At 45.3% G+C, this 22,064-nt stretch overlaps 1 protein-coding gene across 1 annotated transcript in view; it reads left to right on the forward strand.

Moving 5' to 3' along the window:
* The window catches only part of INTS2 (integrator complex subunit 2), a 53,308-nt gene extending 35,366 nt beyond the window's left edge, over positions 1-17,942 (forward strand). The window contains exons 18-25 of the mRNA XM_081945391.1: positions 1,173-1,374; positions 4,808-4,933; positions 6,130-6,319; positions 8,883-9,173; positions 12,897-13,004; positions 13,960-14,065; positions 16,651-16,827; positions 17,349-17,942. Of these exons, the coding sequence (XP_081801517.1) occupies positions 1,173-1,374; positions 4,808-4,933; positions 6,130-6,319; positions 8,883-9,173; positions 12,897-13,004; positions 13,960-14,065; positions 16,651-16,827; positions 17,349-17,509 (1,361 nt within the window). The 3' untranslated portion in view covers positions 17,510-17,942. The remainder of the gene's footprint in view (positions 1-1,172; positions 1,375-4,807; positions 4,934-6,129; positions 6,320-8,882; positions 9,174-12,896; positions 13,005-13,959; positions 14,066-16,650; positions 16,828-17,348) is intronic.
* Positions 17,943-22,064: the final 4,122 nt, after the last annotated feature.

Raw genomic sequence — 22,064 nt, forward strand, 5'->3', positions numbered from 1 at the left:
GGCAAGCTGTTCCACTGTTAATTGTCCTCACTGTTAGGAAGTTTCTCCTTAATTACCTAGTTACCTGCGGGATCGCATCCTACCTCATACATCCCTGCGACCAATTCGCTCCCACAGGGAGGGACTCCTCCGGGTGCCGTCCACTAAGCAGTGCCAACGGGCGGCGCCCAGGAGTAGAGCCTTCTCTGTGATGGGCCCAACCCTCTGGAATGACCTCCCCCCAGATATCAGAACCACCACCGACCTCTGCTCCTTCCGACAGAAACTCAAGACCCACCTGTTCCAATTAGCCGGCCTGGCCCATTTATAGTCCCATTTTATACCTCCTGGCAAACATTTTATTTCGGGATAGTTTTTTAGGGGTAGTTTTTTAATGCATTTTTAAATTTTAAATTTTAAATTTGAACTTTAACTATTATTGTACAGTAAATTATATGTTACCTCCTCCAGCCACATCTATATCTATTTCTATATTTATATTTATGTATATTTATTGTGTTTTTAATATGACTGTACACCGCCCCGAGTCCCTTCTGGGAGAAGGTGCGGTCTATAAATTAAATAAAAGTTAAATGTTAAGTTAAAGTTAATCCCAGGTTGCTTCTCTCCTTGATTAGTTTCCACCCATTGCTTCTTATTCTACCCTCAGGTGCCTTGGAGAATAGTTCGACTCCCTCTTCTTTGTGGCAGCCCCTGAGATATTGGAACTCTGCTATCATGTCTCCCCTGGTCCTTCTTTCTCTTAAACTAAACATACCCAGTTCCTGCAACCGTTCTTCATATGTTTTAGTCTCCAGTCCCCTAATCATCTTTATTGCTCTTCTCTGCACTCTTTCTAGAGTCTCCACATCTTTTCTACATCGTGGCAACCAAAACTGAATGCCGTATTCCAAGTGTGGCCTTACCAAGGCATTATAAAGTGGTATTAACACTTCACGTGATCTTGATTCTATCCCTCTGTTGATGCAGCCTAGAACTGTGTTGTCTTTTTTGGCAGCTGCTGCACACGGCTGGCTCCTATTTAAATGGTTGTAGTCTATGTCTAAAGGTGTTTTTTTTTTGTATTTTGTATGTTTGGGGGAAAAAAACCATGCCAGAAATAAGAAGGAGGCACCTCAGTGGAGGCCAAATCAAATTGTTTTTTTTTTCAACATCTTTTTTTTTTGTTTTAGCTTTCTCAGCCCTGCAAGGAAATCACACTCTGGTCCTGCAGATTTTGGAGCACCTAACGCTCCTCTCGGCGTCCGAATTAATTCCTTACGCCGAAGTGTTGACCTCCAACATGCACCAGCTGTTCCATCCTGGAGTCCCTCGGCGAATCCTTCAGACGGTCAACAGGATTTGGATGGCGTTGAACATGGTCATGCCACGAAGGTGGGTGATCTTGAGCGACTGTGACTTGGGCTTCATCTGGAGATGTTAGGACGGTAGAGACCTTCGCAAAGGAGCCTCGTTGCCGATAGAATGGGATATTTGTAGCTCAGGGTTGAACTGTAGGGCCCTTGGGGGCTCCCTGAGTTTGGTGGCTTTCTTGCAGACGTTTCATGACCTAACTAGGGAATATCGTCAGTGCTCAAAGGGGAGGAAGAGGAGGAGAATGAGGAGGAGGGTCCTTGGTGCTCTCTGAGCTTGCTTGTTTTCAGGCAGACGTTTCATGATCCAACTAGATAACATAATCAGTGCTAGAAGGTAGTGGGACTTGCTCCCTATATATATACAGGCTTGGCAGTGTTGGTGGGAGTGTTCTTGGGAGTCCATCGAATTGGGATTTGGAATTGGGATTTAGAATTGGGATATGGAATTGGGATTTGGAATTGGAAATTGGAATTGGGATTTAGAATTGGGATTTGGAATTGGGATATGGAGTTGGGATTTGGAATTGAATTGGGAATTGGGATTTGGAATTGAGATTTGGAATTGAATTTGGATTTGGGATTGGAACTTGGAATTGGGAATTGGGATTGGGAATTGGGAATTGGAACTTGGAATTTGGATATGGAATCAGAATATGGAATCGGGATTTGGAATTGGGATTTAGAATTGGGATTTGGAATTGGGATATGGAATTGGGATTTGGAATTGAATTGGGAATTGGGATTTGGAATTGGAATTGGAATTTAGAATTAGGATTTGGAATTGGGATATGGAGTTGGGATTTGGAATTGGGATTCTGAATTTGGAATTTGGAATTGAATTGGGAATTGGGAATTGGAATTGGGATATGGAATTGCATTTGGAATTGGGATTTGGAATTTGAATTGGGATTTGGAATAGAATTTGGAATTGGGATTCTGGAATTGGGATTTTGGAATTGGGATTGGAATTTAGAATTGAATTTGGAATTGGGATTTGGGAATTGGGATTGGAATTTAGAATTGAATTTGGATTTGGGAATTGGGATTTGAGATTGGAATTTGGAATTGGGATTTGGAATTGGGGTATTGAATTTGGAATTGGGGTTTGGAATGGAATTTACAATTGGGATTTGGAATTGGATTTGGAATTGGAAATTGGGATTTAGATTTGAATTAGATTTTGGAATTTGGAATTGGGATTTGAAATTTGGAATTGGATTTGGAATTGGAATTGGGATGTGGAATTGAATTTGGAATTGGGATTTGGGATTTGGAATTGTATTTGGAATTGGAAATTGGTATTTAGATTTGAATTAGATTTTGGAATTGGGATTTGAAATTTGGAATTGGATTTGGAATTGGAATAAGTTACTAGCCAAATGTGATTGGATACAGAAGGAATTGTTTCCGGTGCATAAACTCTCAGTGTACATACAAACAACAAGCTAATATAATCACGGTACATATAAGCATACAAACAACAAGTGTATATACAAAAGAGGTAATATAATCATACCAAGAGGAAAAGGTGGTAGAAAAGATGAGAAAGATAATGATAATACAGCCATACTACATGGGTGAGAGAGTGTTGTGGGGATTGCACCGGGTGATGGCACCAGGGTTTCTATCTAGTTGTTTTGGCATGCAATGCCCTAGAGTGCCATCCTGAGCGGAGGAGTTGAAAGAGTTTGTGTCCAGGATGTGAGGGGTCTGTGGATATTTTCTCAGCCCTCCTTCTGACCTTCATAATATACAGATACTCACTGGAAGGCAGGCTGGTAGCCATTGGGTGTTTTGTTGCAGTCTTAACTATCTGTTGAAGTGTCTACCTGTCCTGCTTGGATTTCAGTTGTGGCTGTAAATTGAGGACGACCTGTAATCCCTCTGACGACCTGTATCAGCAACTCCTGGGGCAGTTTAGGCTATTGTTTAATGTTAGCTTGTTTGCCTTGAGTGGGCAGCTTCTTCTTCTTACTTCTTGAGTGTTCATCTGGTATTAATATGAAAGGGCAAGCCATATTCCTGTGTGTAAGTGGTCCTTGACTCACGACCACGCCTGAGCCCGAAACTTTTGTCACTAAGCGAGACATTTGTCAAGTGAATTTTACGACCTTTCTCCTCACAGTTCTTAAGCGAATCACTGCAGTTAAATTAGTTGCACGATTGTTAAATGAATCCAGCTTCCCCGTGGACTCTGCTTGTCAGAAGGTCGCAACAGGCGAATGAGTGACCCCAGGGCACTGCAACGGTCGTAAATGTGAGTCAGTTGCCCAGCATCTCCATTCTAATCGTCTGACCACAGGGAAGCCGCAGCAGTCGTCCGTGTGCAAAATGATCCTAAGTCACTCCTTTCAGTGCCGTTGTAACTTTGAATGGTCCCTAAATGAACTGTTGCAAGTCGAGGATTACCTCTATATAGCAATAACAAAACAGATATTCCTGATTCTTCACCCTGACAGTTCTTCCAGGTGATCCCTTCTGCCTATTACAGCTGGTCAGTGGAAGACAGACATTTGCTCTAACCTGAGCCTTGCCCTGATTTAGCCTGCCAGTTCTGGAAATTCTTAATATTTATATTAAATAGCCGATAACCAGGCGTTGCCTGGGTATTTATTTATAGGGGGGAAATGTCCGGACCAAACGTAATTTCTAATGTTGGATTTTCCCCCTTACCAGAGGGAGCCCCCTTGTGGAGTACTGTGAAGCTGTTAACCATGGCAACTCTGCTGCTCTGTACAGTAGAAGCCATTTTAAAGCACAACAGGCTGTATCTTAACAGAACACACACCCTGAGGGGTGTTAGGGGTGTCTTACCCCCACAGTATTTGTTTCCAGAGGGTAAGTCATCTGTCTACCAAGTTTGATTGAAATTGCTTGAAGTGTTCCAGAGTTATACTGGAACGAACACACACACACACACACACAAACACACACACACACAGAGAGAGGGGAGGGGGGACCATTTATATATATATATAGATCCCTTAACTGCCCACCTCCCTCAGATATATATTTTCATTTTCATTTTTTTACTTATTAAACTTATATGCCATCTGTTAAGATACAGCCTGTTGTGCCTTAAATGGCTTCTACTGTACAGTAGAAGCCATTTTAAGGCACAACAGGCTGTATCTTAACAGAACACACACCCTGAGGGGTGTTAGGGGTGTCTTACCCCCACAGTATTTGTTTCCAGAGGGTAAGTCATCTGTCTACCAAGTTTGATTGAAATTGTTCAAGGCGTTCCAGAGTTATGCTGGTATACACACACGCACACACAGAGTCATTATCTCTAGCTCTATCTATCTATCATCTATCTATCTATCTATCTATCTATCTATCATCTATCTATCTATCATCTATCTATCTATCTATCTATCTATCTATCTATCTATCTATCTATCTATCTATCTATCTATCATCTATGTATCTTATATGTATTTTTCTTCCAGATTGTGGGTAATGACAGTGAATGCCCTGCAGCCATCCGGCAAAACGGTCAGACGGCAGAAGTACACCCAGAAGGACCTTCTCATTGATCCCCTGATTGTGTTAAGGTGTGATCCAAGGGTTCACAGGTAAGGCTGTTTTCCCTCTCTAGGTCGCCACGGTTAAGTCAAGCGCTTGCAGTCGCGTGAGGTTAAGCGAATCTGGCTTCTCCATGGGCTTTGCTTGTCAGAAGGTTGTACAAGGAGACAATGCCCCCGGGACATTGCAACCGTCATAAATTGGAGTCGATTGATAAGTGGCTGAATTTTGATCCCGTGGGGACACTGGAAGGGTCATAAGTGTGAAAAAGTGGTCATGAGCCACTTTTTTTCAATGATGTTTTAACTTTGAATGGTTGCGTTGTGGCCCGTTGACAGCCGGCCCCTCCAACAGAGGAGGAGCAGGCGTGGGAGCTCCGAGGGGGAAGAAGGAATGGAGCTGACAGAGAGAGACAGAGCCTGGGCCGTCCGTTATCCCTCAGTTGGAGAGTCAACAGCCCTCAGGTCTGGAGGTGGCTGATGAGGAAGAGGAGGAACAGCTGGGTCCAATGCATGACACTCAGATGCGCAGAGGAGAGGAGAGCAGTGGAAATCTATGGGCTGGCCCTTGGGACGGGAGAGCCACCACTGCTAGCGAAGCCCCACCCTAGCTCTGGGGATAAAAGCCAGGGGACGGAGATGAATAGATGTGGCAGACAAGTATTCATCTCCCTGCCGGACAGCCTGGTTAGGCTGCTGTATGTAAGAGGGACTTTTTGCAGGGGCTGCTGGCGCTCCTAATAAAGAAAACATTTACTGTATTTTTCGGAGTATAAGACGCACCTTTTTCCCTCAAAAAAGAGGCTGAAGATCTGGGTGTGTCTTATACACTGAATACGGCATTTTTGCCTCCCGAAACTCCGCCCCTTCACCAAAATGGCTGTGCATAACTTTTAGAAGGCTTTTAGAGAGCTCCTGGGGGCTGGGGAAGGCAGAAATGAGCGAAGAAACAGCCCGTTTTTGTTCCCCGCAACCCCCAGCAGCACTCTATAAGACTATCCATGCCCTTCGTGAAAAATGGGCCATTTCTGGGAAGTTTGCAAAGTGCAAAAACTTTTTTTTTAAATTTTCCTCTTCAAAACCTTGGTGCATCTTATACTCCGAAAAATACGGTATTTAACTATGGAGGGTTTGTGGTGTTTGGGAGTCAGGTCTGAACAGGTTGCTAAACGAGGTCTGCATGTACACCTCTACTTCTTCTTCTCCCTCCTCCCTTCTATGTCTTTCCCCTGTTTGTGCCTCCTCAGGTGTCCGCCTCTGATGGATATCACCCTGCATATGCTAAATGGCTACCTGCTGGCTTCCAAAGCTTACCTGAGCGCCCACCTGAAAGAAACGGCCGATCAGGACGTCAAGCCTTTGCAAAACAATGTCACGGGTCTGGAAGGGCCCGAAGTCACGCGGGAAGAACTGAAAAACGCATTGCTGGCTGCCCAGGTAATCTTAAAAGCATCCAGCTGTTGAAAGGGTCAGTTTTCAACAGCTTAGCTGCTGGGCAGACTGGTTGAGAATGGTTTGAAGCTGAATTGTTTCAAGATGTTCCTTAGTTTGGATAATGAAAACGACCAAGCTCAGAGACCACCGAGGAGACTTCATTTTATCCCCCCCTTTATTACTTTATAGATAACTGAAGACAGTGAATATACTTAATATCCTTCCTCCTCCTATTTTCCCCACAAGAGCAACTCAATGTGTAGGGCAGGCTGAAAGAGACAGAGAGAAAGTCAGAGAGACAGAATTAGATAAAGAGAGAGTGTGTGTGCGTGATGAAGAGAGAGAGAGAAAGGTTTAAAGAGAGAGAGAGAGAGTTAGTGAAAGTGTGTGTGTGAGAGATAGAGATAGAGAGATAAAGATAGTGAGTGAGTTAAAGTGTGTGTGTGTGTGTGTGAGAGAGAGAGAGACAGAAAGAGAGAGTTAGAGATAGTGTGTGTGTGTGTGTGAGAGAGAGAGAGAGAGAGAGAGAGTTAGAGAAAGTGTGTGTGAGAGAGATAGATAAAGAGAGTGAGTGAGTTAAAGTGTGTGTGTGTGTGAGAGAGAGAGTTAGAGAAAGTGTGTGTGAGAGATAGAGAGATAAAGAGAGTGAGTGAGTGAATGTGTGTGTGTGTGTGAGAGAGAGAGAGTTAGAGAAAGTGTGTGTGTGAGAGAGATAGAGAGATAAAGAGAGTGAGTGAGTTAAAGTGTGTGTGTGTGTGAGAGAGAGAGAGAGCTAGAGAAAGTGTGTGTGTGTGAGATAGAGATAGAGAGATAAAGAGAGTGAGTGAGTGAATGTGTGTGTGTGTGTGAGAGAGAGAGAGAGACAGAAAGAGAGAGTTAGAGATAGTGTGTGTGTGTGTGTGAGAGAGAGAGAGAGAGTTAGAGAAAGTGTGTGTGTGTGAGAGATAGAGAGATAAAGAGAGTGAGTGAGTTAAAGTGTGTGTGTGTGTGTGAGAGAGAGAGAGAGACAGAAAGAGAGTTAGAGATAGTGTGTGTGAGAGAGAGAGAGAGAGAGAGAGAGTTAGAGAAAGTGTGTGAGATAGAGATAGAGAGATAAAGAGAGTGAGTGAGTTAAAGTGTGTGTGTGTGTGTGTGAGAGAGAGAGAGAGAGACAGAAAGAGAGAGTTAGAGATAGTGTGTGTGTGTGTGTGTGTGTGAGAGAGAGAGAGAGTTAGAGAAAGTGTGTGTGTGAGAGAGATAGAGAGATAAAGTGAGTGAGTGAGTGAATGTGTGTGTGTGAGAGAGAGAGAGACAGAAAGAGAGTTAGAGATAGTGTGTGTGTGTGTGTGAGAGAGAGAGACAGTTAGAGAAAGTGTGTGTGAGAGAGAGATAGAGAGATAAAGAGAGTGAGTGAGTTAAAGTGTGTGTGTGTGAGAGAGAGAGAGAGAGAGTGAGTGAGAGAGACAGTGTTAGACAAAGTGTGTGTGTGTGTGAGGGAGAGAGAAAGAAGGAGGGGGGAGAGAGAGAGAGAGAGAGATTGCCCCAAAGTCACCCAGCCAGTTTTCATACCTAGAATGGAACTAGAACTCACCATCTCCTGGTGATTGGGCCAAGTCACCCAGCTGGCTTTGGTGCCTAAGGCGGGACTAGAACTCACCGTCTCCTGGTTTCTTTGCATCCTAGTGTAAAGTTTGAAACTTGGACAGCTACGTGCCTCTTCATCTCAACTTACCATTAGAGTCGTGGGGGGTGGGGGTGGGGGGTGGGGGATGTTGCTTTAGGATGGGTTGGCAGGAGAAACGAAACCTCCACCATTCCTCTGAAGACGGTGAGAGCCTGGAACCTTTTCAAGGACTTCATAACAGGTGAGGCCTTGAAGCAGACGGTCCCCATAACAAAGTGCACTTGTTTTCATGGAAGACGTGAGAGGTTGGGGGTTTGACTGGAAAAATTATTGTTTCATTCTATAAACCGGCGCCTGGGGACCTCAGAGTTACCGTATTTTTCAGAGTTTAAGACGCACCAAGATTTTGAAGAGGCAAATTTTTTTAAAAAACGTTTTTGCACTTTGCAGACCTCCTAAAAATGGTCAATTTTTCGCAAAAACAGGCCTGTTTCCCCCCCCCCCCCAAAAAAGGGCATGAATAGCCTTTAGGAGGCTGAGTCCTCCTGGGGGCTGGGGGGAGGGGCAAAATTGAGCAAAAAACAGCCCATTTTTCACTCATTTCTGCCCTCCCCAGCCCCCAAGAGCTCTCTGAAAGCCTCCTAAAGGCTCTGCACGGCCATTTTGGTGAAAGGAGCGGGGTTTCGGGAGGCATAAAATCCTGTATTCAGTGTATAAGACGCACCCAGATTTTCACCCTCTTTTTTGAGGGAAAAAGCTGTGTCTTATACTCCGAAAAATACGGTAGTTTTGCTTCGACCTTACCAGGCAGTGCATTCAGTAAACAGTAAGGTTTTTGGAAACGAAATGAACTTGGAGTTTTATTTGGATTCTCGAGCTGGATGTTGACTCCTAGTTGCTTTCCCTCACCAGCCATGGCCTGGTCTCAACCTGCTTGCTTGCTCCTGACTTCCCTTCTTCCAGGATAGCGCCGCAGTGCAGATCCTCCTGGAGATTTGCTTGCCTTTGGAAGAAGAAAGTCCTCTGGGCAGGAATTCCACCAGGTGGCTAAGGAGCCAGCCGGGAAGTGCCGCACGCAGTCCTCCAAACAAGCAGGTCAAAGAGGAGGAGGAGGAGGAGGAGGAAGAAGGAGACGGAGAGGATGTAGAAGACAGCCTTCTCTGCAACTTGAGGGAAGTCCAGTGCCTGGTTTGCTGTCTCGTGCACCAGATGTTCATCGCCGACCCCAACATTGCTAAGCTGGTCCACTTCCAGGTGTGCGTTTGTGTTTTCAGCTGCTCTTTCGACAACTTGGCTGCTCATGCCATGCTGGACCATCTATATCCGTGATGGCGAACCTATGGCATGTGTGCCCAAAGTGGCATGTAAAACCATGTCGCCTGGCACACGCAGCATCACCCATTCCTCTTCTGGGTTTCTGGCGCATGCGCCCATGACAATCAGCTGGCATTTGTGTGTGCGGCAGTGCCCAAAATTGGAAGAGCTGGTCTTCCACACTTGGAATGCGGCATTCAGTTTTGGTCGCCACGATGTAGAAAAGATGTGGAGACTCTAGAAAGAGTGCAGAGAAGAGCAACAAAGAGGATTAGGGGACTGGAGACTAAAACATGAAGAACGGTTGCAGGAACTGGGTATGTTTAGCTTAAGAGAAAGAAGGACTAGGGGAGACATGATAGCAGTCTTCCAATATCTCAGGGGTTGCCACAAAGAAGAGGGAGTCAAACTATTCTCCAAGGCACCTGAGGGTAGAAGAAGCAATGGGTGGAAACTAATCAAGGAGAGAAGCAACTTAGAACTGAGGAGAAACTTCCTGACAGTTAGAACAATTAATCAGTAGAACAGAAGTTGCCTCCAGAAGTTGTGAATGCCCCAACACTGGAAGTCTTTAAGAAGATGTTGGATAGCCATTTGTCTGAAACAGTATAGGGATTCCTGCCTAGGCAGGGCGTTGGACTAGAAGACCTCCAAGGTCCCTTCCAACTCTGCTATTGTATTGTATTGTATTGTATTCCCTTATTGGTGTGAGCATGCACTCCGGCCAGCTGATTGTTGCTCGTGTCATTAACCAGAAGAGTAGCTGGCTGGTGCGCATGTGCATGCCGGAAACCGGAAGTTCCAATTTCCGGTGCGCGTGCCCACTGGGCAGCTCCTCTTCCAGGTTGCGTCCAAGACAAGCATGTGCGCTCCCTTTTCGGCACCGAAAAGATTCACCATTACTGAATAGCTTTCAACGGGTTTACAATACAATACAATGCAATAGCAGAGTTGGAAGGGACCTTGGTGGTCTTCTAGTCCAACCCCCTGCCTAGGCAGGAAACCCTATACCCGGGATGGCGAACCTATGGCACCTGGACCACATGTGGCACACGGAGCCATTTGTCAGGGCACGCAAGATGTTGCCCTGTCAGCTGGTCAGCGCGCATGCCTTTTTTAAAGCCATTTTTCACCCTCCCCAGGCTCCAGGGGCTTTATAGGAGCCTGGGCAGAGTGAAAAGAGCCTCTCCCTCCTCCCCCGGAGGCCCTCTGAAGGCTTCCGGAGTGCAAAAAAACGGCCCTGTGGGCAAACCGGAAGTTCGGGAATGGACTTCCGGTTTGCTCGTAGGGTCAGTTTAAGCCCTCCGGAGGCTTCGGGGACCTTCAGGAGGCCTCCCTGAAGCCTCCGGAGGGCTTAAACTGGCCCTATGAGCAAAGCAGAAGTCACTTCTGGTTTGCTCGTAGGGTGCTTTTTAGTCCTCCGGAGGCTTCAGGGAAGCCTCCTCAAGGTCCCTGAAGCCTCCGGAGGGCCTCCAGGGGGACGGGTGAGGCTGTTTTCGCTCTCCTCAGGCTCCTATAAAGCGTCTGGAGCCTGGGGAGGGCGAAAAAAGCATGCAAAAAATGGGGGGGGGGTTGCGCCTCTCATGCATGCATGCACACTGGGGGGGGTCGCACGTTGCATTATGGGTGTGGCATGCCAGTGCACAACCCCCCTACACTCCCCCCCCCTCCTTATGGCACGTGAGTCAAAAAAAGTTCGGCATCGCTGTCCTATACCGTTTCAGACAAATGGCCATCCAACATCTTCTTGAAGACTTGCAGTGTTGGGGTATTCACAACTTCTGGAGGCAACTTCTGTTCCACTGATTAATTGTTCTCACTGTCAGGAAGTTTCTCCTCAGTTCTAAGTTGCTTCTCTCCTTAATTAGTTTCCACCCATTGTTTTGTGGCCCCTCAGAAACTAGTCAGGCATGGGAAGGTTTTTTGTGGCTCCCAGTGTTTTCTTTTCTTTGGGAAATGGGTCCAAATGCTCCTTGGGTGTTGAAGGTTGCTGACCCCTGTCCTAGAGAATTCTCTCTCAATCTTGGCAATTTTAAGATATATGGACTTCAGCTCCCAGAATTCCTCAGCCAGATGGGGTATTTGCCACTTGTCCACCTTCTTATACAATACAATACAATAGTAGAGTTGGAAGGGACCTTGGAGGTCTTCTAGTCCAACCCCCTGCCTAGGCAGGAAACCCTATACCGTTTCAGACAAATAGCTATCCAACATCTTCTTAAAGACTTCCAGTGTTGGGGCATTCACAACTTCTGGAGGCAACTTCTGTTCCACTGGTTAATTGTTCTCACTGTCAGGAAATTTCTCCTCAGTTCTAAGTTGCTTCTCTCCTTGATTAGTTTCCACCCATTGCTTCTTCTTCTGCCCCCAGGTGCCTTGGAGAATAGTTTGACTCCCTCTTCTTTGTGGCAACCTCTGAGATATTGGAACACTGCTATCATGTCTCCCCTGGTCCTTCTTTCTCTTAAGCTAAACATACCCAGTTCCTGCAACCGTTCTTCATATGTTTTAGTCTCCAGTCCCCTAATCATCTTTGTTGCTCTTCTCTGCACTCTTTCTAGAGTCTCCACATCTTTTTTACATCGTGGTGACCAGAACTGAATGCAGTATTCCAAGTGTGGCCTCACCAAGGCCTTATAAAGTGGTATTAACCCTTCACATGATCTTGATTGTGTGTTTCTCGGGATCTGTCGCTTGATCTCAAAGTGTCATATCCGATAACACAGGTAATCCTCAAGTTATGACCCTAATAACCAACCCATTTTTATGACTGCTAACAACTTATGACCATAATGGGCAAGGTTCATTACGGTCATAATTTGAAGACCACCTATTTGGCATTTGGAGTTAATCAAGCCACGGTTGCCAAATTTGCGGCCTCACACTGCCTTCCCGTAACATTTCGTGACATTTTTTCCCTTCGCGGAGCTGGGATGGGAGTGGCCTTCGTGGGCCGCCAGTTTGATACCACTGATCTATGCTGATCTGGGTCCTGATTGCTGGTGGAGAGGTGCTGGAATCTTTTTGTTCTCTTTTGAGCTTGTTGATTGTCCCTTTTGCATAGTCTATAAAGGTAAACGTTCCCCTTGCACATATGTGCTAGTCGTTCCCGACTCCAGGGGGCGGTGCTCACCTCAGTTTCAAAGCCAAAGAGCCAGGGCTGTCCAAAGACATCTCCGTGGTCATGTGGCTGGCATGACTCAACACCGAAGGCGCACGGAACGCTGTTTCCTTCCCACCAAAGGTGGTCCCTATTTTTCTACGTACTTTTGAACTGCTAGGTTGGCAGAAGCTGGCATAGTCTATAGATCTTGTTAAAGACACCAGAATATAAACTGACAGCAAACAGCACTCCTTACTAGCACTGATGATGTTACCTAGTTGGGTAATGAAACGTCTGCCAGAAAACAAGCAAGCTCAGAGAGCACCAAGGACCCCCACAATCCTTTCTGCTCCCCCTCCTCGTCCCTTCTGCAGTCCCCACTCCCTTCTAGCACTGATGATGTTACTGAGTTGGGTAATAAAATGTCTGTAAGAAAACACCAAGGACTTCTCATGTCAACCCTGATCTACAAATATTCTCCTCTGGTTTTGCTTGAAACAGGCAGGGCTAAGCCAGATTTCTCGCAGGGCTCATTTTTTCTTCCCTTTCTCTTTGAACAGGGCTACCCTTGTGAGCTGCTTTCCCTAACCGTGGCTGGCATCCCTTCTATGCATATCTGCCTGGACTTCATCCCCGAACTGATTGCTCAGCCTGAACTGGAGAAGCAGGTACCAGCTCACTCAGCTGCCTCCCCCCCCCTTCTCCTCCCCGTATGTGAGGGGGAGGGGGGAGGCGCACGAGGTTCCCCCCTCCCCCTAGGCTGCCTGTTTTTGGACTCCATGGCTCCTGCAGCCTCTCTCCCGGCCAAAAACGTGGAGGTTGAAAACGGGTTGCGCAGCCCCCCGCAGCCCATTTTCAGCTGCAGGAGGTCGTGGAGGCTGAAAACGGGGAGCAGGGGGGGCTGTGCATGGCCCCCCACAGCTCGTTTTTGCCGCCATAGGCACTGCGGGCCATTTTGTTGATATTTCCAGGCTGGCTCCGTGGACCAGATCTAAGCACCCCATGAGTTGGAACCGGGCTGCAGGCCTTGAGTTTGACACGCCTGCTTTAAAGATCTTTCTTGACTGCATTCCTTCCTTTCCATTCCTTTCCTTCCTTCCCTTCCCTCTTTCTTTCTTTCTTTCTTTCTTTCTTTCTTTCTTTCTTTCTTTCTTTCTTTCTTCCTTCCTTCCTTCCTTCCTTCCTTCCTTCCTTCCTTCCTTTTCTTTCCCTTCCTTCCTTCCTTCCTTCCTTCCTTATTTCCTTTCCCTTCCTTCCTTCCTTCCTTCCTTCCTCCTTTCCTTTCCTTTCCTTTCCTTACTTACTTACTTACTTACTTACTTACTTACTTACTTAGTGTGATTGGACACATAAGGCATTTGTCTTTGGTGCAGATGCTCTCAGTGTACATAAAAAGACAAGATACATTCATCAAGAATCCTAAGGTACAGCACTTAATGACAGTCACAGGTTACAAATAAGCAATCAGGAAACAATCAATATCAATATAAATCATAAGGATACAAGCCACAAAGTTACAGTCCTGCAGTCATAAGTGGGAGGAGATGGGGGATAGGAACGATGAGGAGACTAATAGTAATAGCAATGCAGCCTTAGTGAATGGTTTGCTTCTCCCTGTTCCAGATCTTCGCTATCCAGTTGCTTTCTTACTTGTGCATTCAGTATGCGCTACCCAAGTCTCTCAGTGTGGCACGTTTGGCTATCAACGTCATGGGGACCCTGCTGACAGGTAAGGCAGGTTAGCCCTGGAAAAATCTAACCCTGGAACCTAGTTGGTGCTGGAAAGTCAAAGGGGACTTTCCGTCTCTGGGATTCCATTTCTGGAACCAGATCTCTTGTTTGGAGTGGGGAAAACGCAGTACCCATTTTGCCCTTCCTGGTGAGTTGAGTGACATTGCTTTCCCCTTTACTTACTTTACTTTATTTTAGACTTTTATACCGCCCCCTCTCCCAAAAGGGACTCGGGGCGGTGTACAGTCAGATTAAAACACATAAATACATAAAAATACAAACATAGTTAAATACTAAGTGCCTAAAAGAGGAGGCTATAAAGACTGTACCCAAAGTAAAGTAGTTAAAAGCAATGTTTAAAAATAACCCCTAAAAAATACCCAATTACCCAGTCTGTTTACGTTGTCTGTCATGAATAGGATAGGATAAGGTAGGATAGGATAGAATAATAGAATAGAATAGAGTAGGACAGGACAGGATAGAAAGAACAACAGAACATGGAATGGAATAATAGAATAGACTAGACTAGAGTAGAATTCTTTATTAGCCAAGTGTGATTGGACACACAAGGAATTTGTCTTGGGTGCAGATGCTCTCAGTGTACATAAAAAGACAAGATACATTCGTCAAGAATCCTAAGGTACAGCACTTAATGATAGTCACAGGGTACAAATAAGCAATCAGGAAACAATCAAGATCAATATAAATTGTAAAGGATACAAGCCACAAAGTTACAGTCCTGCAGTCATAAGTGGGAGGAGATGGGTGATAGGAACGATGAGAAGACTAATAGTAATAGTAATGCAGCCTTAGTGAGTGGTTTGACAGTGGTGAAAATAGAATAACAGAGTTGGAAGGGACCTTGGAGGTCTTCTGGTCCAACCCCCTGCCTAGGCAGGAAACCCTATACCGTTTCAGACAGATGGCTATCCAGCATCTTCTTAAAGACTTCCAGTGTTGGGGCATTCACAACTTCTGGAGGCAACTTCTATTCCACTAATTGTTCTAACTGTCAGGAAATTTCTCCTCAGTTCTAAGTTGCTTCTCTCCTTGATTAGTTTCCACCCATTGCTTCTTGTTCTACTCTCAGGTGCTTTGGAGAATAGCTTGTATGAATTAGTACGTATTTACAGGTAATCCTTGAGTTACAACAGTTCATTTAATGACCGTTCAAAGTTACAACGGCACTGAAAAAAGGGCCGTATCATTTTTTGCACTGGTCGTACATTGCTGCATTCCTATAATCATGTAATTAAAATTCAGATGCTCGGCAAAGGACTCACAGTTATGACAGTTGCCATGTCCCGGGGTTATGCGATCCCCTTTTGTGACCTTCTGACAAAGTCAATGGAGAAGCCAGACTCACTTATGTCAATAACTTAACAACGACAGTGATTTGCTTTAAAACGGTGGCAAGAAAGGTCGTAAAATGGGGCAAAACTCACTTAACAGATGTCTCATTTACCAACATAAATTTTGGGCTCTGTAAGACTTACGATCACAGCTGAGTCCCAAATTTCTATTGCAAAGTCACGTGATCAAAATTTGCGCGCTTGGCCATTCACCTGTATTTATGACGGTTGACACATCCCGTGGTCATGTGGTCACTTTTTGCCATGCTGCCAGCCATCTTCTGTTAGGCAAAATCCATGCGGGAAGCCGACTCTGCTTATCGACCACATGATTCGCTTAACAGCAGTTACGATTTACTTAACAACCCTGGCAGAAAAGGTCGTAAAATCAGACACGCTTCCCTTAATAATTCCTTGCTTAGCCATAGAAGCCGACATTGGTCGTAAGTCGAGGACTACCTGTAGTTACCGTATTTTTCAGAGTATAAGATGCTCTGAAGTATAAGACGCACCTAGCTTTTGGAGAGGAAGCTTTTGCCTCTGCCTCCCAGCAATTTGCCTCCTTGCAGCAAACAGCAAACAGCACAGACAATATACACTGTTTGTAGTGTTACATTTCAGACTATACTTTTACAGATGTTCAAATTGATGTGCTTTCTGGAAGTTTAGTTATTCTCCTCTATTTAAAAGAAGATATAATAGCACTGGGCCTCTTCTGATCAAGCATTTGTTTTAAAAAGCGTCTTCATTTTGTTAAGTTGTCTAGAACAAAAATAAAGCAGTCTTTAAAAAATAAATGTAATCATTTGAACATTCTATAGGCATTTATAGTTACTGACTTACCTCCTTGCAGCAAACAGGCTGATTAGCAGAAGAAAAACAAAATCTGCTTCTGCCTCCCAGCAATTCACCTCCTTGCAGCAAACAGCAAGTTTCACTTTCAATTTCAGCACAGGCCTCCCGATCACCAGCTGTTTCAGGCTGCAAGGATTGCCATAGCCTATTGCTGCTTCTGCGTTTGCTGCAAGGAGGTAAACTGTTGGGAGGCAGAGGCCAAAGGGTGGGAGGCGGCGGGTGGGCAGGGCTACATTTGGTGTATAAGACACACCCAATTTTTCACCCTCTTTTAGGGGGGGGGAGGTGCATCTTATACTCCAAAAAATGCGGTAAGCAACCGTCTTCTGCAAATCACTACTGTTCTTTCAAACTGCTATTTCTGTGATCTCCACAGTTCTGACCGAGGCCAAGCGTTACACGTTTTTTATGCCTACCCTGCCCTGCTTGGTCTCCTTCTGCCAAGCCTTCCCTCCCCTGTACGAAGACATCATGTCCCTCCTCATCCAAGTTGGACAAGTTTGTGCTTCCGACGTGGCCACAGAAACGAGGGATTTCGATCCGATTATTACACGTAAGCCGTCGTATCTCAATGTTTTCAGTCACCTTTGCTTGCCCTTGGGCTCGTGCCAGGGATGGCAAACCTTTTCGGCGCCGAGTGGCCAAACCAGACAAGTGGCATGCATGGGTCTGTATGTGTGCATGCTGGAGGACCGGAAACCCGAAGACCAGTTGGCCGGCGTGCACATGCCTGTTTTGGGGCTGTTTGGGGGGGCTGCTTTCGGGGCGTTTTCAGGGCATTTTTGTAATAGTTTTTGTGGGAAAAACCATTGCAAAATTTCCAGAATGCCGGGAAAAGGCCCGGAAAATGGATTCGTTTTGGCTGTTTTTAGGGCACGCTAGAGCCCACGGTGAATACCAGCTGATGACGGTGTGCGTGCCCATAGAGAGGGCTCTGCGTGCCACCTCTGGCACACCTCCCAAAGGTTCAACATCACCTTTCTATGCCTAACATCATCTGAGCGTTTCCACTCTCCCATGTTTAACTTGGTTTATTTTTTTCGCCCCTTTTCTGCCCTGAATGTTTACCTCTAGGCCTCCAGCAACTGAAGGAAAAGCCCACGGAACAGACGAGGCTTCCCACGACCCACAAAACTGGAGGAGGGACCCCTAGCGCAGACCCCAACGTCCAACTCTGTCACTGCATTGAAAATACCTTCGTTGAAATCATTAACATGAGCGTCGGGGCCATTTAAGCACCTCCGGATGTGTCGGGCTTTGGCAAAATCGCGGGACGCAGGTGGTTTTTTTGTCGAAGTAAAACGAAGGATTGTCTGGAAACGTTTTTCACCACTGCGGCATTAAACCACAAGTCAACCACCGCTGCTTTCAGAGAAAGCATCTCTAGACTGGGGCGATTAAGATCTGTTCTCTCCAGACAAGCCATCCTGGCTTGTAGATTCTGAGAAGAGGAGCACGATGGGTCAAAGGCAGGGGAAAGCTGGTCTGGGGGGGTTGCCCTTTTCCCTCTGCAGGAATCCAGGTTTCCTTGCCTTTCAAAGAGGAGGCCATACAAACGATGATTGCCATGTAACATCATTTGGGGACTTGAGTTCCCTTTTTGTTTTTTAAAAAAATATTCCTTCAACTGGCTCCGCCATATCTTGGATTAAAGTTGAAAAAGTTCAATTTGAGGTAGAACTTTATTTTTTAAAATACGTTTTGTTTTTGTTTTTTTTCCATCTATAACAACTATCAATCATCACATTAACATTGAGATAGAACTTTAATCTGTGGAACTGTGAACAAGGATTCAAAAGAAGCTGATAAAAAGAGACAGAAAGGGAGGGAGGGACGGGGAGAGAGAGAGAGAGAGACAGAGAGAGACAGAGACAGAGACAGGCAGACGGACAAAGAGACACTCCCATAGAGAGAACCGTGGGTTCACTTAACACCACGAGAGAGAAAAAAGGTCATACAATCAGGTCAGTCGTGGGTGATCCGGTTTACTAAGCGTCACGACTTTACGACCTGATGGGCAGGCTCCATTATGGTCACAACTTGAGGACTGCCTGAGTTATGCCTAGAGTGGGATATGCATTTTACATCTTAATCGAAAATAATTCTTGCTGCGCGTTGTTAGTTTAGAAATCGCTGGATCAAAATACGAAAATGATTCTCCCTTTTATTATGCAACCACAAATCAAACATATTTCTATTTCGTGATATCACTTAAAAGCTGCAGCTATTGCATACTCAATTGGTATACCTATTTCAGCCCGCTGCAGATTTCAGCTGTAGATTTTTTTCCCCCCCCATAAACTTTTTGAAAGCATAGTATAAAAAGGCGGTAGATCATAGTGTTTTAAGATTGATATTCTCTGTTTCAACCTCCAGCAGCTGCTGAGAGTTGAAATGATTACGGCAGGATAGAAATGCAATAAATGGATGAGGTCGCAGGGTAAAAAAACAGCTTAACTTTATCAGAAATTTACTTGGATGGACAAATTATTGTAAAGTGAAATTACACTACAAAACAACCACCTGCTTCTATTACCTGGGGATTTATCACTAAAGTGGAGGGGGGAAAAATAGCCCAACTTTTGCAAAACCCTGAAATGACCCCTACTAGTTGTGTTCTTGAAGCCGACTCAAATGAAATAAAAGTCCATTGTTTTACCATTAGAGTGGGAGTTGAGTAAGCGGCGTAGCATGATGACCTGATTGTTCCAGTAGAAAAAATAATAATGATAATAAAAACCAATGGGCAGAGCATTAAAAAAAAAAACACCTAAAATCAGATTGGCTTCAGCTGTATTGGCATTACGACTAAAGGCACAGCTGGCGATCCTGCAGGATGGCTGTATTACTGTCAGTGTTCCAAATATCATGCAGAATTAAATCAGAGTCCAAGGCAGAGCTATCCTTAAAGTTCCAATTTAATAAGACAGACATGTTGGCAACAAACTGTGGAATCCCAAATCTAAAAGCTTCCTGGGATTCCACCCAGTTGAAAGTTCATGATCTTATCCCCACGCCCATCAATCCATCGCATGGTCCAATCGTCTTCGGCCACGCTGGCATCTCCACCCAGCTGGTTCCGGTCAGGTGCAGAGGTGCGGAGACAAAAGATGACCTTGGGCTTCTAGAAAAGAATGACAACAACACATTCCACAATTCTACTTTCTATTCCCCCTCCCAATTACTACACTAATAAAACAGCAGAATGAAACAATAAAGAGTGTGGCAGGCCAAAGATCCTAAAAAGGAATATAACTGCAGGCCTGACAGGCGGCCTCTCCTCAGAAGAAAAACGTTTCCTGAAAAGAGAATAACACAAAAGTTAACATAAGAAAATTAACCACCTCTCTCCCCCCCCCCCCAGGGGGACCCTTTGGCTTATCAGGAAACTTCTCATGGAATTGTTTTACTAAGTTCTCCACAGTTCGTTGCCGTTCATAAGTTACTAGTTGACACTGCCCCATGTTGTATGCTTTTGGTTAATACGTTTTTAATCCTTTCAATTTGTTGTTCATGGTTTTGGATGCTTATTTATTCACGTTTGGTAATTTTAACTTTGTGAGCACCTTCCCTAATTTACGTGTATAGGGTACATGTTGTGGCCCAGCAGGAGCCGTTGGAGCTGCCACCAGACTCTGAGAGTGAGGGTCCCTATGAGTCGGCTCTGGAGAATGAGGAGGACCCTTGGCAGGGTTCTGACTCTGAGCAGGGATCGGAGAGTCTGGTCGGCCACCAGGAGGCGCCTGAGGCATGGAGCAGCGGTGAGAGCCAAAGGAGGGGGGCTCCTGATGCCATGCCTTGGAGCAGTGGGGAGGAGTCACGGGACAGTGACTCAGACATCAGCAGGGAGTTCTTAGATGCTCGTTACCGCCGCGTCCACAGATGCAAGGAGCAAGGACGCAGTTACCGGCGGTAAGGGCTCTCAGCTGCTGATAAGTAGACTCCCCTTCAGTCTATAAAAGGATTGACTTAGCATACGCCCTTTGCAGAAGTCAACAAAGGAACTATTCAAGAAGTTCTGTCTTGGAAGCGTAGCATGCTGGATAGCTGCTATCGTGTCTCGGTGTCTGTGAGCCTTGTCGTGGTGGTTTACTGCCAAGGATCTGTCTGTCTGTGCAATAAATCCTGTTAAAGTAGTATTGTTCCGGAGCGTGTTCTGTGTGGGCGAGGGAAGAAGGGGGGGTCAGAACAGGTACGTGTCTATATTCATTCCTGCGGGGAACTTTGGCACTCTCTGAGCTTGGTCGTTTTCTTGCAGACATTTCATTCCCCAAACGGGTAACATCATCAGTTGCAGAAGGGTGTGGGGCTTGCTCTCTTTTTATAGACCAGCATCTTGCCCTGTCACCTCTTCACCAGCAGTCAATACCCAGACAAGCCGAGATTAAGAGCAAAATTAATACTAGACCACAAAATCAAGCAGTAAACAATAACCCCCGTCAAGGAATTAGCGAGTCAGGCAAGCAAGCTAACAATAAGCCAGGGGTGTCCAAACTTGGGAACTTTAAGACTTGTGGACTTCAACTCCCAGAATTCCCCAGCCAGCTGGCTGGGGAATTAATACAATACAATAGTAGAGTTGGAAGGGACCTTGGAGGTCTTCTAGTCCAACCCCCTGCCTAGGCAGGAAACCCTATACCGTTTCAGACAAATAGCTATCCAACATCTTCTTAAAGACTTCCAGTGTTGGGGCATTCACAACTTCTGGAGGCAAGCTGTTCCACTGATTAATTGTTCTCACTGTCAGGAAATTTCTCCTCAGTTCTAAGTTGCTTCTCTCCTTGATTAGTTTCCACCCATTGCTTCTTGTTCTACCCTCAGGTGCTTTGGAGAATAGTTTGACTCCCTCTTCTTTGTGGCAACCTCTGAGATATTGGAATAATGCTATCATGTCTCCCCTAGTCCTTCTTTCTCTTAAGCTAAACATACCCAGTTCCTGCAACCGTTCTTCATATGTTTTAGTCTCCAGTCCCCTAATCATCTTTGTTGCTCTTCTCTGCACTCTTTCTAGAGTCTCCACATCTTTTTTACATCGTGGCGACCAGAACTGAATGCAGTATTCCAAGTGTGGCCTTACCAAGGCATTATAAAGTGGTATTAACACTTCACGTGATCTTGATTCTATCCCTCTGTTGATGCAGCCTAGAACTGTGTTGGCTTTTTTGGCAGCTGCTGCACACTGCTGGCTCATATTTAAATGGTTGTCCACTAGGACTCCAAGATCCCTTTCACAGTTACTACTACTGAGTAAGGTATCACCTATACTGTACCTGTGCATTCCGTTTTTGTTGCCTAAATGTAGAACCTTACTCTTTTCACCATTGAATTTCATTTTATTAGATAGTGCCCAATGTTCAAGTTTGTCAAGATCCTTCTGTATCTTAAGCCTATCTTCTGGAGTGTTGGCTATTCCTGCCAGCTTGGTATCATCTGCAAATTTGATGAGTTCCCCATTTATTCCCTCATCCAAATCATTGATGAAGATGTTGAAGAGTACTGGGCCTAAAACAGAGCCTTGGGGTACTCCACTGCATACTTCCCTCCATGTAGATGCAGTTCCATTGAGGACTACACGTTGAGTGCGGTTGGTCAGCCAGTTACCAATCCATCTGGTGGTGATGCTGTCTAACCCACATTCTTCTACTTTATCTAGTAGTAGGTTATGGTCTACCTTATCAAAAGCCTTACTGAAGTCCAAGTAAACTATATCAACGGCATTCCTCTGGTCCACTAATTTTGTCACATTATCAAAGAATGCAATAAGATTAGTCTGGCATGATCTGTTTTTGA

This window comes from Natrix helvetica (genome assembly GCF_964273705.1).
Source record: "Natrix helvetica genome assembly, chromosome: 2".
Classification (NCBI taxonomy): domain Eukaryota; kingdom Metazoa; phylum Chordata; class Lepidosauria; order Squamata; family Natricidae; genus Natrix; species Natrix helvetica.